Genomic DNA, 16,269 nt, shown 5'->3' on the forward strand with positions numbered 1-16,269 from the left:
CATGAACTGTCATGCTAGTGAGGTAAGTAGGTAAATAAAGAAACTAAACGAACTTCCTAAGCTCATTAAGGTAGGTAACTAACGCGTGTCCTTGGTCCTTCGGAAATCGTTCTGTCCCTCTTATTTAATCCTTTCGTCACTGACGAGTGAGAGAGAATGATTTCCGATGAGACATTTAAGTAGACTTATAGTACTAGTTACGTTTCACTGGTTTGCTTATATATAATAATTATTTTACAACGCAACAGTTACGATGATCATGTTGAGGTGAGAAAAATATTGATTTGGCATCGGGAAGAATTTTAAATTTTAATGTTTTCTAACAGCTCCATTGGATTCTTTTTTCTTTATTTAAGACTTCCGCCAATAAGAACTCGGCACGCGGGTTCAGTTTTCATGAAAATGGTACATTATTGGCAGTGAAAGGATTGAATCAGGAATTTTTAAATGGCGCCATGGTAACTGTTGTATTGCTTTGACATATTTCATCTGTGGCAATCGGGTGTATTGAAAAAATATATAATATCTATTCGTAATCACATTCTGGTAACTGGCTATCGGCTAATATAACGTATTTGTGTCTTGTGAAACAGTATACATTTGTTTTTATCATAAAGAAATCTAAATAAAAACATAATAATTGCAAATATTAAGTACGAGACTAAACAAAACTTATTTTATATACAGTCGAGGTTACTAACTATGGCAACACTGTCAACGGTCAACAACGTATACAAACCGAAGTGATGCGTCTCACTCACACTTAAAAAATAACTCGGACCTATGTCGTCATTACACCCCAAACACGAAAAAGATGTCACTCAAATTGGTAAACTCCAATTGCTGACAAATTTGGAGAGTAACATTGGCCTATCCTAAAAGTGAGCTAAAATATTTGTGATGATTTTTTGTCACAGTTTAAATGCAAAAGAAACAATCTAAATAAAATAGTTTGGGCCAATGTTACACTCCCGAGTTAAAGTAATTCTGTATTAGTATGACAACAATGAATTACCTTGGCAGGAGTGGCATCTTTACGCAGTCTTTTTGTAATGACGTACATTAGATTCTAAATAACTCCCTAAACGCTTAATATTTTTCATATAAAAGGTTAAATGCTCCACCTATTGCTCTAAATACTTAAACAACGTGAAATCTACGGTTTAGGGAAGTAAATATAATTTTGTGACTCGCTTACAAATATACTTATTAATATACTAAATAACTATAACATTGTACTCTAAAAAATATGTATAAGTATTGAAGGCTATTATGAGATTGTAATCACAGTAATTGTTATAAGTAACGAGCCCACATCATTACTACAAAATAAACCTTCTGCGTCTGCACGACCGCGGCTGACTGGCCTGCGACCGGCCGGCGACACGCGGCGCGCGTCGTCCGCCTCCTATATACAACACTCCGAAGGCAACATCAAGGTATACTTTATTTATTGCTTTTTGTTACTATCTGTTTATTTATCATGTACTTTACATATCACTCAAATTTATATACAATGCAATATTATGTCTTATTACGATTTGTTAAGTTTCAAATTTGAACTTTTCATTTTCAATAAATTCGCAGAATTTCATGCGACAACAACAAGGTATCCCTGGAAAAAAAGTTCAGTCTCAAGGCAGTTGAAGATTTCAGCAGTGACACACTTTAATAATAGTAATAGTATGTTTTAAGCTCTGTCTTTCTGTTCGTATACAAGATATCGTAGATATTATAGGTTAGTCGCGAGCTCACTCGATGTCGGAGGCTAGAGGGCTACGCTACGGTGAGGTGGCGTGTGGAGTGCGGCGCGCGGCGTTGCTGGCCCGCGACTACACGCCTTACGCCGCACGCGCACGCCACACGCCGGGCAGTCTAACGTTCTCTAGAGAGTGCGCACTACACAACGCAATGAGAATGTCAAGTATCTATGTATGGGCAGCACTAACAATCACCTAATGACTTGCGTATATTTAAACTACTATTTATGCTCTACGTAGTATATATAAATGCAATCTGCAAAATACATAAAACAACAGTTATTTATATCTATAAATTGTATAAAATATTAAATTAAATCTATTGAAGTGAGGTAGATGGATGGAATTTCACAATTTGTGTGGATATATTTTCTCTTTAATTTTTACACGCCGGATTGGCCCGATGCTGAGGTAGTCGGATGGAATATGATGTAAGGCCCTACGAGTGACAGGGTCCGTTACATGCACGTACAAAAACACTACCTACTATAGTCTGGTCAACAGCCTGCCCCTCGAGTTCGCCATTTTATATTTAACAATTTACAACAACAAGGCTAGTAATTCAGAAGTCTAAAATTTATTACATCTGTCTCACAGAGCGTCTGTGAAATAGATTAGTTACACTCGGGGACGGCTAAGGGGGTGTCGTTACAAAAGGTGGCCGTCGACCAGGATACTATTTAGTTACTACTAAAACAATCTCACAATCAAGTGGCGCCGACGGACTAACGCGGGGCGGGGACCTACAGTGATCTCACACAACCTGACGCTCGCCGCTTTAAACCTAATTAAAATTTACATTGAAATGGCACCAACGACATTCCACGGGTCAACAATCAAACCGATATTACGTTGCGAAACGAATCAGCTAAAACATAACACTCGAGCACCGTTTGTGATCAACAAAACGTCTTTCATGACGTCTTCCTCTCCTCGTCGGAGTAGCCGGCCTCGTCGGGCGCCTCGTCCTCCTCGCGGCGCTCCTCCTCCGCGTCGAACTCCTTGCCGTAATACTCCTTGTTACCTTCCTTGTCGTCTCCCTCCCCGACGCTCTCGCTGCGTTGCCGCTCCTTCCCTAGGTCGAGCGGTTCGTCGGCCTCGCGCGTGATGTCCGGCTTGCCCATGTCGGTGTACTTCCTCTGCATCTGCTTGAGGAAGCTCTGGTGGGCGAGCGTGGTGGGGGGAGGGGGGAGCGAGCCCATCTGTGGCGACGGCTCGTCGTAAGTCTTGCGGTCCATGTGCATCGCGTTCAGGTTGGCGAGGTGGTTTATATTTGGCATTCCTGCAATAATGGCACAGGTTAAGAATGTAAGGTTGCGGGGATTTAATTTAAGGTCCCGTTCTCGTCTTGTATTACAATTTCATTATGACCGAGCTAAACTAGCTGATGGGTCGTTTGTCCTCACCGATATACTGAAGGTAGGTGTCAATAAGCGTGGAGCCTGCCGTGTACGGGTAGTCGTCCCGTCGGGGCGCCGGCGCGTGGGCGCCCTCGGCCGCGCGCGCCGCTAACGCTCGCACCGCGGGGACCTTTGTGATCGTCGTGTTGGCCAGGCTGTTTATGTCTGTACAGATAGAACATTATGTTAAACCTGCAAACAATCCTTAAGGTCCTTTTCGAATATTTATTGTTAGGCTGAGGCACAATCGAGAGATACCTACCTAAGAACTGAGTCCATTATTAAATTGTACAACGGGACTTAATCGCGTATCTAAACCTGGTGCGCAAAACGTTCAAGCTGATAAACGAGACCGAGTGCGGGTAGTTCGAAAAATTTGCGCGGTTAGAAGATGCCGATGTCGACTTAAGCCAGTCTTCTCCGAGACCACGGGGACAACGCCGTCCTCGAAACGTCGGAGGTAAATCTTAAAACTTAGATACGCAATTAAGTCCCGATGTTCAATTTAATAATGTGTAAAAATCGTGAATGTTTAAATCAGTGTTAAGAACTGAGTCCAATTTTTTTACACCCGCTCCGAATTTACAGCGATGAAACCCAATCGAGAGCCTTTCAGCTTTATAGGTAGGTACAAATGATCAACCTGATGACTTACGAGGTGGTGAAACCGGCAGGTCTCCATAGCGCGACTGGCTCAGATCATCATTGTCGTTGTCGCCGCAGATGGAGCTGCTCTCAGAAGCCGCAGACTTGGCATCCAGCTTGACGTCGCACCGCCGAGGGCCGGTGGGTGACGCTCGCGCGCGGAGTTGTTCTGGAGACACTTTCACGCCGGCTTTTGCTAGAAGTCTGGGGACATAAAAATTGCTGTTGGTAAGTACTGAGAATGGTGATTCCTGAAGACAAATGAGAAGGATAATAAGATCTGACTACATTTGAGCATATTTGTTCGATGACAGGGAACAGAATATTTACTTGTTCTTTGCCTATAATAAGTTAATCGTGATATTGATATTTATTGAAATCAAATTTTACAGCATTACAGCTAACACCAATGCACTGTAAAATTAAGTAAGTAAATGATGGTACTCACTGGCTCGCGAGTTCAGGATCAAACCGCGTGGGCATCTGCAGCACGGGAAGATCCTTGGTGGAGATGCCGCGGTGCTGCCGCGACATGTGCGAGTGTAGCGAGTTGCGGGATTTGGCCACCGTGCCGCAGAGAACGCATCTACAATGAGAGACACAGGAATGGTTAGCTGATATGCACATTATGAAGTTGACGGTTAGTATAATTACTACACAATTATGTGTTTGTTTTGTTCTAGTTTGAATGTCTGCTAGTTGGGTAAAAGGTAAAAATAATAGAAATGTTGGTCCTTCGAGCCGTATAATAAAAGAAAACTTGTCTGAACTAACCGGTATCCAGGGCAGACGGTGTGCTTGTCCTCGAGATGCGTGCGCAGCGTGTGCGCCGAGCGGTAGATCTTGCCGCACTTGGGGCACGGCCGCGGGTCCGTCGCTCGCACGCGCAACAGATCCTGTGTCCGCCGCGAACCACCTGCACATTACACCTTATAAGTATAGGTACTGCTAAGGTTAAGAGTTTAATAAAACATGTTAGCATAGATCTTACCTTTTTGACATTTTAGTGTGCGTGACAATTAGTGAAATACCGCTATTCTAATTCGTAGTTTTATTGTATGTATAATTATATAAGCAGACACTTTTTTCGGGTAAAAATTAAATTATTACGTATATATCGTATCACTAATACAATCGCAACTAGAATCGTTTACTCACATTGAACATTTGGTTATTGGGTTGACTAATTTACAATGTTGTACGCTTAAAAATAGTTATATATAATCATAGATATATAGACATTGCCTCTCAGGCGGTCAGGAACAATTTCAACTACTCGCTAAGTTACCAATATTCATTATCGAGATCTATCCGACAAGGGTTCCTATCGCATATATTTTGAAGGCAACCATTATTGTATTACTATTTTTATATACATATTGAGTTTCAGACTGGACTGGACTTTATGCTAGGCCGTCTATGTGAAAACAATGCAAATACAAAAGTAAACTGTTTTGGAAGACTACGACACTATTTCAACGTCTGGCTTATAGCTATAAAGTATTTATGGAATTAGAAGCTAAGTACACAAGGAATGACAAATCTATCGTACTTGTCCAGTCTAAGCACATATTCTCTGCTAAAACGTTATTAAAAGAATAAATTCTATAAAACTTACGCGTAACCCTTCTCATTCTTTAATACGAAAATATATGCGAATGGAAAGTGGTTATCTTTATTAAATAAAGCCTCCGTACGCTCTACATTGACTAGATATGTTTTGATTGTGCTCGCCACGTACTTCAACGTTTAAAAATAAACCCTATGCTGGTTGAACGTATCTTAGGTACCTATTGCGCTAAAAGGCATTTGATTATTAATTCTATTTCGTATTGTCTTAACTATGGTCGAAAATATACATAAGTACGCACGCAATCTGCGATACAAAATTTTAATTTTTCATCGTGTTACCGATGCGATGGTTCGCCCAAAACTTGTGATTCTATCTTAGGTAGGTAAGTAAGTAGTTAAGCATGTGACCTCATCGGTAATTAATGCTTTGTTGGGTCACCAATTAGCATCTTAGTTTAGAGGCGATTATTTCTTAATATAACTTTGAAGAGATAATTGAAGTACCTAATTGAGATCTTTGCATGCGTGTAGGTGGCGCTCTGGGGGCCGATTTTTGAATAACGACCGCTCGATTTCGTGTATTTCGTGACGTGATCGTTCAATAATATCTCCACTATTTTCAATTCTACTAATGGAATTGTCAATTTATTACGCTCGAATTAAAAAAATAAGCATTTCGCCGATTTCCACCGGCAATCGAGTGACGAAATCGAGCGATCGAAATTCAAAAATCGCCCCCCTGGCATTATTTGGTAGGTATATTATGTTTTAACAACCACTGCATCGGTAAAAATAAGTTAGTCTATTATGATGAACACATTCTTATAAACTGCTTCCTATGAAAATATAAATGCAAATATTGTTCAACTTGAACAAACATTCCATTGGATTACTTTCCGCAATTATATCGATAATTGCGCAAAGTAATCTCTGCCTTTGGCGTTGAAATGAATGTGTAGTGCAATAGTGCTAACCACCAATTGTTTTTCTTAATCTGTATTTACTGGTGAGAACCTGTAATTGGCTTTTTGTATCACATTTATAAAACCTATTAACATGTTAACAGCTGTTGGATCTCCGAATAGTAATAAATAAATAAATAATAATGGAATTTGGCTCTTTCTGGAAATATAATCAAGTGTTTTTGCAAGTTGAACAATATGAACACGTCTCTTCTTTACAGTAGGTAGGTAATTTATGACGACACCGAAACGAAAGGATCACTGTGTAGAGGACACGAAACGTGGGCGGGAGAAGTGTCGAAGCAACAATGGAAGAGTACAGGCGTCAGGAAGTCCGGCGAACGATCGTCACTCCTAGCACTCGGTTATCTATCAATGGCACCAAACATCACATTTCTTATTTACGCTCTTAATATATCTTACGTAAACAATATCAGTCTAATCTACTACAAAAATAATTTTCAGTCGACATATCCTAGTCTCCGCGCGGGGAGAGAGACGCTTCGAGATCGATCCGGGGAATGAGTCGCACTCGGTTCGTTCACAGCCGTACGTCGCTAGGCCCGGCCGCAGCTCCAGCGCAGCGTCTTCATGCGCTCCCACTGCGGCCGGTGCTTGAGCCGCATGTGGTTGCGCACGCTGTTGGGGTGCGCGAACAGGCGCGCGCAGCTGGCCACCGGGCAGCACGGCGAGTCGCGCGGGTAGTGCGCCGCCAGGTGCGCGCGCGCCGCCGCCGGCGAGCCCAGCCTGCGCGCGCACAGCGGGCACCCCCCCTCCGCCGGGTTTGCCACGGCCGCGGCATCTGCAATGCCAACAGTTAGTCAGACGTGGCAAACCCTGCGGCTAGTCGTCGGCGACCAGCGCGGCCCAGCCCGGGCGGCCGGGTCACCACCAGGCGAGCGGCGGCCGCGGCGCGTAGGGCGGCACCGGGCCGGGCGGCAAGGGCGGCGCCGGCGGCGGCAAGGGCGCGGGCGGGGGCTCCGCGCCGACTCGCCGCCTCTAAGAGTTTTGTCGCTGGCGGATCCCGTGCGCTTGCAGCTGGTGGTTGATGAGGTAGTGCTTCGTTTTGCACTTCTTGCCGCAGTGCTGGCACGGGAACCACTGGTCGCGGTCCGTCTGCGAGTGCACATTGAGCATATGCTGGCGCAGATTGGAGGTGGAGGAGTACACGCGGCCGCACAGCGGACACTGCGGCCGGTAGCCCAGCGCCCCGCCCGCCAGGGCCGCCCCTGTAACACAGAGGCGGCGGTTAGAGACATCGTCACACGTGACATTAAGCGCTACTGTATGTGTATCGGTCGAGGTCGGCGGACGGAGCGAGGGGCGGGTACGCGGGCGGGTTGTCCCGGCGGCGCTGCTTGATGCCGTGGATGGAGTTCATGTGTATCTGCATGTACTGGCGCGTCTTGAAGGCGCGGCCGCAGGCGGGGCAGCGGTGCGGCGCGGCGGGCGCGGCGTGCACGTTGAGCAGGTGCTGCTTGAGGTTCGAGTTGTTGGAGTAGCGCTTGCCGCAGGCGGGGCAGGCGGGCTTGTGCGGCTCACCCGTGCCGTTGTACGGGAACTGCTCCTTGGCCTCGCCGCCGCCCGGCCAGGTCGCTCCTGGGGCAGACGGAGTTCGCGTTCATATTCGTCTCTCGCCCTAACACCGGACTAACCGAGAGCGCTCTCTCGCTTCCATTGTTGCGACGACTTCCCTAACCGCTTTGGGGACCAAGTTACTCTGACCGTTTAAGGGATGTTAGAACGCCTGACGCTCGTTAATTGAATATTAGTGTTAGGTATACTGTACAGGTCGGCATGCGATGCGGTACATGCATGACTCAATAATGCGTACTTAATGATGCGATTGACTCGGACTGTTAATTGCAGAATTGTCATTAATTTTGAATGTTCTGGTCAGGTCTAATTGTTTCGTTACTACGACTCGGAGTCTATTGAGTCATTATTGAGTCACGACAGGGAGACAATATTGTTAGATAGGTAGAAGTAGAATGCGATAGGTACATTACTCACCGAAGTTATCTGGTATCCCTGATGGTCCGGGAAGTCCAGGGAATCCTGAAAATGAAGATTATTTCATGATTTGTGAATTAAATTCATGTAACATGTATTCCGATAGTTCCGTAACACTTCCAATGTCGACTATTTTGGAAAATGATCTGTGACAATTACCTACTAGAATCATGGGTGATTTATTACGGAACTAGCTGACATTTGCAAGTGATTCAAAATTACCCAGAAACACCTTATTAGAGCATTTCTCAAAAATTTTGTACATTTATCTTTTGCCTTTGTCCTCTTTAGTTTTAGGCCTGAAATTAATTCTGAGATAGTTTAATATTTACTTTGATTAACGAAACTGAAACAATACTTTGTTTTCTTGAAGATAAAATAACTTCCTTATCCAAAACGCATTACATTAATTTTTAAAAAATATTTTTGGATATTGGGTAGATTTCATTTGTATGAAAACCCCTATGTCCCATTTCAAATTAGCTGACTTCATCATCAATTTTTCATAACTTGATGAAACCTGTTCACAATATTTTGTATATTAGGAATGATTTATCTTAGGAATGAATTATGTAATGGATTGATTTTATTTTATTAATAAATATATTTTAATTTTAAACATTTAATTTTGTCCTGAATTATTTTCCTTTTTTGATTCCAGTTTTTGTTTCCCTATTTTCGTATATAAAAAGGATTTTTTTCGTAAATTTAGTAGAACTTTTAATGGAAGCTGGTAAAACTAGCGCTGTGGCAGGTATTTAGTTTGTTTTGTCAGTTATTTAAATCGAGCTATCATCGACCGACGCATGTGGCTAGTGATCGACCGAAATTAAATTCCAGTTTTGTTACCGAAAAACTCGGGCTAGTACCGTTATTTGTTTTGTATTGCTTGAATTTTATACTTAAGCCTTTTTGTGTGACTCATACAATCAAACTATTTAATGAGATTAGTAATTAAATTTGCTTACAGTATTTTTTTAAAGTAGGGAAGAATCATATCGTTACTTCCTTTTTTGTTACTTTTGAATAGTTACGTATAGCTAGGAAGTAAGGGTAACAAAATAGGATTTTCAATATAATTCGCATTTATCCGCATGCATATTATCACAGACAATTTTAGCAGTTATTAAGACTTGTGTAGACTATTCGTAGACTAAATGTGTACATTAAAATGTATATAACACTATGCCTAAGATTTCTTACTTTGTTACCAATGTTCCTATTTTGTTACTGCTCCTTGAACATTTAGGAGAATTTTATTGATTTATGGTTTTTTTATAAAGAAGTTGAACTTGTTAAATGTTTAGTAATTAAGTATATTCAACCTTGTAAGGTAATTTCGTAAAACAATTAAGATTACTTAAATAATACGCGTTACAACCTAATTTTAAAACCGAGGATTGATTAAATGGTAACGTAAAGAAGCGTTAATCCATTTTATTGTTTTAATTACCTTACACAAGAGTCTTTTTTTGTTATTATTATTCGCGTATTTGTTAATACTATCCTATTTAATAAATAATACCATATAAATTCGTGTGTAGTTATTATAATTCCTACTTAAGCTATGGTAACAAAAAAGGAAATTGTGTTTGCCCCAACTCAATTAAATACACTTTACACATAAAATTACACTTCAAATCCCGAAATAATTTATATATCCTGCGGGCTCAGCACGGTTCCATTTTTATCGACTATCACTACGCCCGTCACTTTCGCACTTACATACTTGTTAGAACGTGACAGGCATGGTGATAAACGATAAAAATGTGACCGTGCTACTAGGGCTGAATTATAAGAAACCTTTTAATAATATGTAATAAAAAAATCATGAAATTTTTATATATATTTTTTTGTTACCGCTATCTACAAAATGTACAATTACCAAGTATTTTCGATTTCAAGTCATCATCTTCCTCGCGTTGTTCCGGCATTTTGCCACGGCTCATGGGAGCCAGGGGTCCGCTTGGCAACTTATCCCAGGAATTGGCGTGGGCACTAGTTTTTACGAAAGCGACTGCCATCTGGCCTTCCAACCCAGAGCGTAAACTAGGCCCTTATTGGGATTAGTCCGGTTTCCTCACGATGTTTTCCTTCACCGAAAAGAGACTGGTAAATATCAAATGATATTTTGTACATAAGTTCCGAAAAACTCATTGGTACGAGCCGGGGTTTGAACCCGCGACCTCCGGATTGCAAGTCGCACGCTCTTTACCGCTAGGCCACCAGCGCTTTTTTCGATTATTTTTCGATTTCAAGTAAATGTATTTATACTTAGAATATGGCATCCTTCTTACCCAGTTGATGATCGAGCCAAAGGTAATGGCACTAAAATATAGTACTTACCTTAGATTTGGCGACTAAAATTATTGCTGGTTCCGATGCGATTGTCGGTATTTTGATTGCTTTAGTTCAAAGGTTTCTTGTGTCTTCTTTCATACTTTGCAGGTTCAGCAGTCCAGGGAAGCTATGGGGGTGAGTTCCGTTGGCGTTGGCCACGTGTGCCGTAGTCTCCTGCTGGTGTCTCCTCCATACCTTGCAGGTTCAGCAGTCCAGGGAAGCTATGGGGGTGTGCTCCGTTGGTGTTGGCCACATGTGCCGTAGTCTCCTCCATACCTTTCAGGTTCAGCAGTCCAGGGAAGCTATGGGGGTATGCTCCGTTGGTGTTGGCCACATGTGCCGTAGTCTCCTCCATACCTTTCAGGTTCAGCAGTCCAGGGAAGCTATGGGGGTATGCTCCGTTGGTGTTGGCCACATGTGCCGTAGTCTCCTCCATACCTTTCAGGTTCAGCAGTCCAGGGAAGCTATGGGGGTGTGCTCCATTGGTGTTGGCCATATGTGCCGTAGTCTCCTCCATACCTAGCAGGTTTAGCAGTCCAGGGAGGCTATGGGGGTGTGTTCCGTTGGTGTTGGCCACGTGTGCCGTAGTCTCCTGCTGGTATCTCCTCCATACCTTGCAGGTTCAGCAGTCCAGGGAAGCTATGGGGGTGTGCTCCGTTGGTGTTGGCCACATGTGCCGTAGTCTCCTCCATACCTTTCAGGTTCAGCATTCCAGGGAAGCTATGGGGGTGTGCTCCGTTGGTGTTGGCCACATGTGCCGTAGTCTCCTCCATACCTAGCAGGTTTAGCAGTCCAGGGAGGCTATGGGGGTGTGTTCCGTTGGTGTTGGCCACGTGTGCCGTAGTCTCCTGCTGGTGTCTCCTCCATACCTTGCAGGTTCAGCAGTCCAGGGAAGCTATGGGGGTGTGCTCCGTTGGTGTTGGCCATGTGTGCGGGGTCGTCGTAGTCTAGCGGCTCCTGCTTGGCGCGGGGCTCGCCTTCTGTGTCGCTGGCTCCGGCGTCTGATGATGACTCCTCGCCGTCGCCAGACTGTGGGAATTCACAATAAAATATGTGTAGCGTACCGTAGGTAGGCACTGTTGAACTAGATACTCGTCGTTTAAGCTGTAATACGAAGGGGTTGAAAAATATTAAAATAACATATATTTTTGCTAGACAATATTAAAGTATGTATGTTGGGACTTGATTAGGTTGTATTTTCAGATATTTCTTAACAATGACGAAATTTTTGGTGACGGTTCATCTAATGCCGTAAAATTCAGGGGGTCATTTGAGGAAGACTTGAAGTTCTAGGTTACTTGTCAACTTACCATGTTGTTAGACATAGCCGAAAGGTGCGCGTTCTGTTCCAGCCCCTGCCCAAAGAGCAGTTCGTGTCCGTTGCGCTCCGGGCTGCCCTGCGCTAGTAGCTGCTCCGTCCTACACCCGAAACGGTTACGGGATCATTAGCATGAATGTTACAAAGGTGATAAACTGAAATAGTTCTCAAGGATCTTTATCGAACCTTTTGATGAACTTTATTGAGCTTAAAATTAAAATTTGGTAATGGATTTTTTGATAATCTAAAATAAACATAACCCTTTGAACGCCACGCCTAACGTGTGCGACGCGTCACTGTAAACTTTGTCGAAATGGACGAGGTCTTTGGCGGTCAAAGGGTTACCCATTACCATAAAAAGAGTAAAATAACTATCCTCACCTAGTCTTCATCTGCGCCTGGTAGAGGTCGGAGGACCTTGCTCGCTTGGGCGGCGGCGTGCCGGCCGCGCCTTCCTCCGGCCTGCGCGCGCGCCGCCCCTCGCGCGCCTCCCGCCCCTCGCGAGACCCGCCCGACCCCGTCTCCGTCCATGATGACGCGGATTGCTGGGGGAAAACGTTCATTTAAAGGAAAGGAAAATTATACTAAACTACCTACCTGTTTACTAATGTTTTAGCACAAAAAGGAGGCCAAATGACGGTCCTTCGATAGTTTATCCAAAAAATAGCAATAATAAATGAGTTATGTTTCAGCAAGAGTTAATTAGTAGATTGTGGATTTTTCGTTACAAATGAAAAAAAAAAGATCGAATATCTAAGGTGGTGTAGCTTTTGTTCAAATTTCATAAAGATGCTGATCTTATCAAAGTGAGGTACTAACTGGTGAGGCTTTCTGGTCGAGCGTGGGCACTGGCGCAGTCGGCGGGACGTCGGTCAGACCCCGCACCTGCAGCAGCTGCGCCGCTCGCAGGAACTCCTTCAGCTGCTCCTGCCCTATGTGGACCTCGCCTTGGTACATAAACCTGGGAAATAGTGCACTGTTCAAATACTGGTCTCGCAGGTCACGCGAGGACATAGCATAATTAAGAATATTTGAGACGAGTGTATGCGGCTCCTACAAATTTTTTTAAGGAGCAGATTCTGAATTCATCATTATTTTTTAAATTTACCTATGTGTTCTCCCATATGACACATGATTTCAAGACCCTCAGTCATGAACTCATGAAGAACACCACGCGAGGAGGAATATGTTCTCCGATTTTCCGAGATGGCTTGATCAGATTGGGAAACCGTTTTTTGTTTGAAACGTTATTATTCACTATCCGTCACATGATATTATGATTGGATCCTTTAAAACTGTCAGATTTAGTACCTGAGTAAGCTCTCCATGTCCTTGTCGTGGACATCCCTGAGTATGACGATGGGGTGCTGGCACGGGTTCGCCTTCAGCAGTTTCCTGAAGTATGGGCTGCACGCTGATAACACGACCTGAACAAAAAACATCGAATATCAGTTCGAGTATCGTGGTAGGTGGTAGTTTCTCTGAAAGTACTTGATCAAAAAGTTGAGTACGAGTATCCTATTCATTTTAATATTTGATAAACCTGACACTATGCAGCATGGCAGAAAAACAAAAATAGCTCCGTTTGACTAACTCTGATCCTCTCGTACTCACACTTTGACCTTTTGTCAATGTTATTGCAAGTCCGTAAGACCTGCCACTGGTCTGTTTTAGTACCTACCTTATGTGCAGTGAAGGTGGCGCCGGCGCAGGCGAGCGTGACGTCGACGAAGTCCTCCTCGTCGCGCAGGCGGCGGAAGGAGGAGACCATGGCGGAGTGGAAGTCGTTCCAGCGCAGCGAGTACTGCTGCTCGCCGCCCGCGCCTGCTGCGCCCGCGCCGGCCGCGGCGCCGCCTGGTGAGAACACTGCTATCTTTATTTACATGAAACGGTTTTTTAAATTACAAGTAGAATATTTTCTTGTGGCTCAGACAAAACTTTAAAGTGGGACCAAAATCTGTTTGATCGCAGGAAAAGCTATTATGTCCTAGTTCTCGTAACCGATCAAAAGTGAATAATTGGATAGTTTTCATGAAAATTATAGACAGAAGGGCTAACGTCGCTAAAGTCCGTCAACCAAATCTTGTCAGTAGTAAAAGGCGGCAAATTTGAAAAATCGCGGGTTAGCAACACTGTGTTCAAATAATTCCAAAGCGCGTGTCATCTGTGTTTTATCTGTGGAATGTGGACCGTGAATGACAGCCGTCACCTTATTTGTTTTCATTTGGTTTTCATTCTGAATCGTTTCTGTTTCAAGAGATATTTCTTTATGATGATGACCATTAAATACCAATACATTAAATAAGAATAAGCAAAGCTAAGGGGCCTACAATGTACAATCATGCTCGTTGATGGTAAACATTACTAAAAATTGAGGTTATGACAAGTATTGGAAGAACTCTTTCGAACTTTTAAGATTATTTTCAGTTTTTTTGTTTTAGGGTTAAAAGGCATAAATAAAATTAAAACGTATGCCTAAATCTATCCATCAAGACCATAAATTGTGTCCTGGAAACCGTCCATAGGCCCACATGTCTAATATTTTCAGCAATCAGTTGTGACTATTTACAAAGGTAAACCTTTTAAACAGTATTAAGAGCCTTGATTATATCGCCGTTCTTTCGCAATATCTACCTAATCCATACATGTTTGTTGCAGGATTAAATCTTGCCCAATATAAGGCGTTCGTAGTAGGTAGTATCTTTTCAGACAATACTTACCTATGGCGGTTTATGTACGTGTACAACGCAACCAAGTCGAAAAGTGACCCTTATCTTATTTACCTTTAAATTAAATAAACACCCAAATATCAGTTGTTTTATTTTTAATATGTATATTGTACAATATACCAATCAAAAAAATTACACAGGTATGTCATATTCATCCAGAACAGTACACTAATTTACATTAACAAGTGGCATATTATATTGTAAATAACAAATATATGCACTATCTAATTATCTGCATTTTGATATGATTTTATTTCAGTAAACTTAGAAGACATAGATAGGGAACAAAGAGAATATAAGCACTACGATAGGGAGTTGTTTTTGATATCTTCAAATTTGTTCATCATTTTGATTAACATTGTTTTAACATCGCTTTTAAATTGTCCGTCCATGTTTCAATTTTTTTCAATAAACCGCGAGTGACAATTTGAATTGACGTACGCAGGGCGCGCTCAGCGGAAAAAAAAACTGTTGGTTCGATGTACATTGCTGCTTTTCTTAGCGCAATACTGCTCTTTGAGTGTTGCCCTACTTTAGTTTGCTTTACATTGCTACTGACAAGATTTGGTTGACGGACTATATTCAGATTATTATTGTCTATTTTACTCCACTTATTGTAATGTCTAACGATTCTATAACTAAGTAGGTAGGTATTTTGTTCAGCTTGCATCAAATAAACATTCCTAACTTAGATTGGTAAAAGTGGGTAGGTACCTAATCATACCTACTCGTGAATAAAAGTTAGTGAGATATTTTGAGGAATTACGTTTAAATGTGTTAATCGGGTTGGGTGAAGACATATAAACAAATGAAAAATTATGATTAAGTACCTACATATCACTACACCTTATAAAACAAAGTCCGCCTCGTCTGTCTGTGGGCCCGATTCGGATTTTGTAATATTATGACATCTATTAGATATCTTTTAGACATCGCCAAGAACGATATGTTTAAGATCTAACCTGTCAAATTTGACATTTCCGCGATTCTGGGGATACTCTTGAACGATTTCCACAAGATATTACTTAGAGATCTAATTAACATCTAATAGATATCTAACACGATCTATCTTAAAAGTGACATTGGTTGCCCGAATTGCGCTGCAAAAGAGAACTAGTTAAAATCTAAACTATAACGTATCTAGAATGGATCTAGTACGTGTCGCCTCTTGTGAATATCTTGAAGTTCGAATACGGCAGCGAGTGCATGTATATGTTCGCAATAAACTCAAACACTACCAAAACACTACTAAACAGATTTTCATGCGGTTTTTACCTATTAATAGAGTGATTCTTGGGGAAGGTTTAGGTGTATAATTTGTTAAGGTTTTGTGTAACCCGTGCCAAGCTTGCTAGGTTCGCTAGTATACGAACTCTACATTCCTCGGTTTTGAGTTAGACAGCGGCCTAACCTGGGGAGGTCATATAGATAAAACGTGTGAAAAACTGGCAACTGCATGTTTTGCCTTAAAAAGACTGGCACGAATACTCCCAACTGAGATGGTCCGGGCCTGTTACTTCGCTTCAGTGC

The 16,269-nt window shown here is 42.4% G+C and overlaps 1 protein-coding gene across 6 annotated transcripts in view; it reads right to left on the bottom strand.

The window, feature by feature from the left end:
* Positions 1-1,859: 1,859 nt before the first annotated feature.
* The window catches only part of LOC134647781 (protein abrupt), a 28,847-nt gene continuing 14,437 nt past the window's right edge, over positions 1,860-16,269 (bottom strand). For 2 of the 6 annotated variants that reach the window (XM_063502086.1, XM_063502087.1), the window contains exons 3-14: positions 13,692-13,876; positions 13,322-13,437; positions 12,830-12,971; positions 12,392-12,555; positions 12,003-12,111; positions 11,562-11,721; positions 8,353-8,397; positions 4,580-4,721; positions 4,254-4,391; positions 3,816-4,009; positions 3,167-3,325; positions 1,860-3,042 (exon numbers count right to left, since the gene is read on the bottom strand). In XM_063502086.1, the coding sequence (XP_063358156.1) occupies positions 2,675-3,042; positions 3,167-3,325; positions 3,816-4,009; positions 4,254-4,391; positions 4,580-4,721; positions 8,353-8,397; positions 11,562-11,721; positions 12,003-12,111; positions 12,392-12,555; positions 12,830-12,971; positions 13,322-13,437; positions 13,692-13,876 (1,922 nt within the window). In that variant the 3' untranslated portion in view covers positions 1,860-2,674. The other 4 variants (XM_063502088.1, XM_063502090.1, XM_063502091.1 and 1 more) reach the window with 4 other exon arrangements.

The sequence above is a fragment of the Cydia amplana genome, chromosome 5 (assembly GCF_948474715.1).
Source record: "Cydia amplana chromosome 5, ilCydAmpl1.1, whole genome shotgun sequence".
Lineage (NCBI taxonomy): Eukaryota > Metazoa > Arthropoda > Insecta > Lepidoptera > Tortricidae > Cydia > Cydia amplana.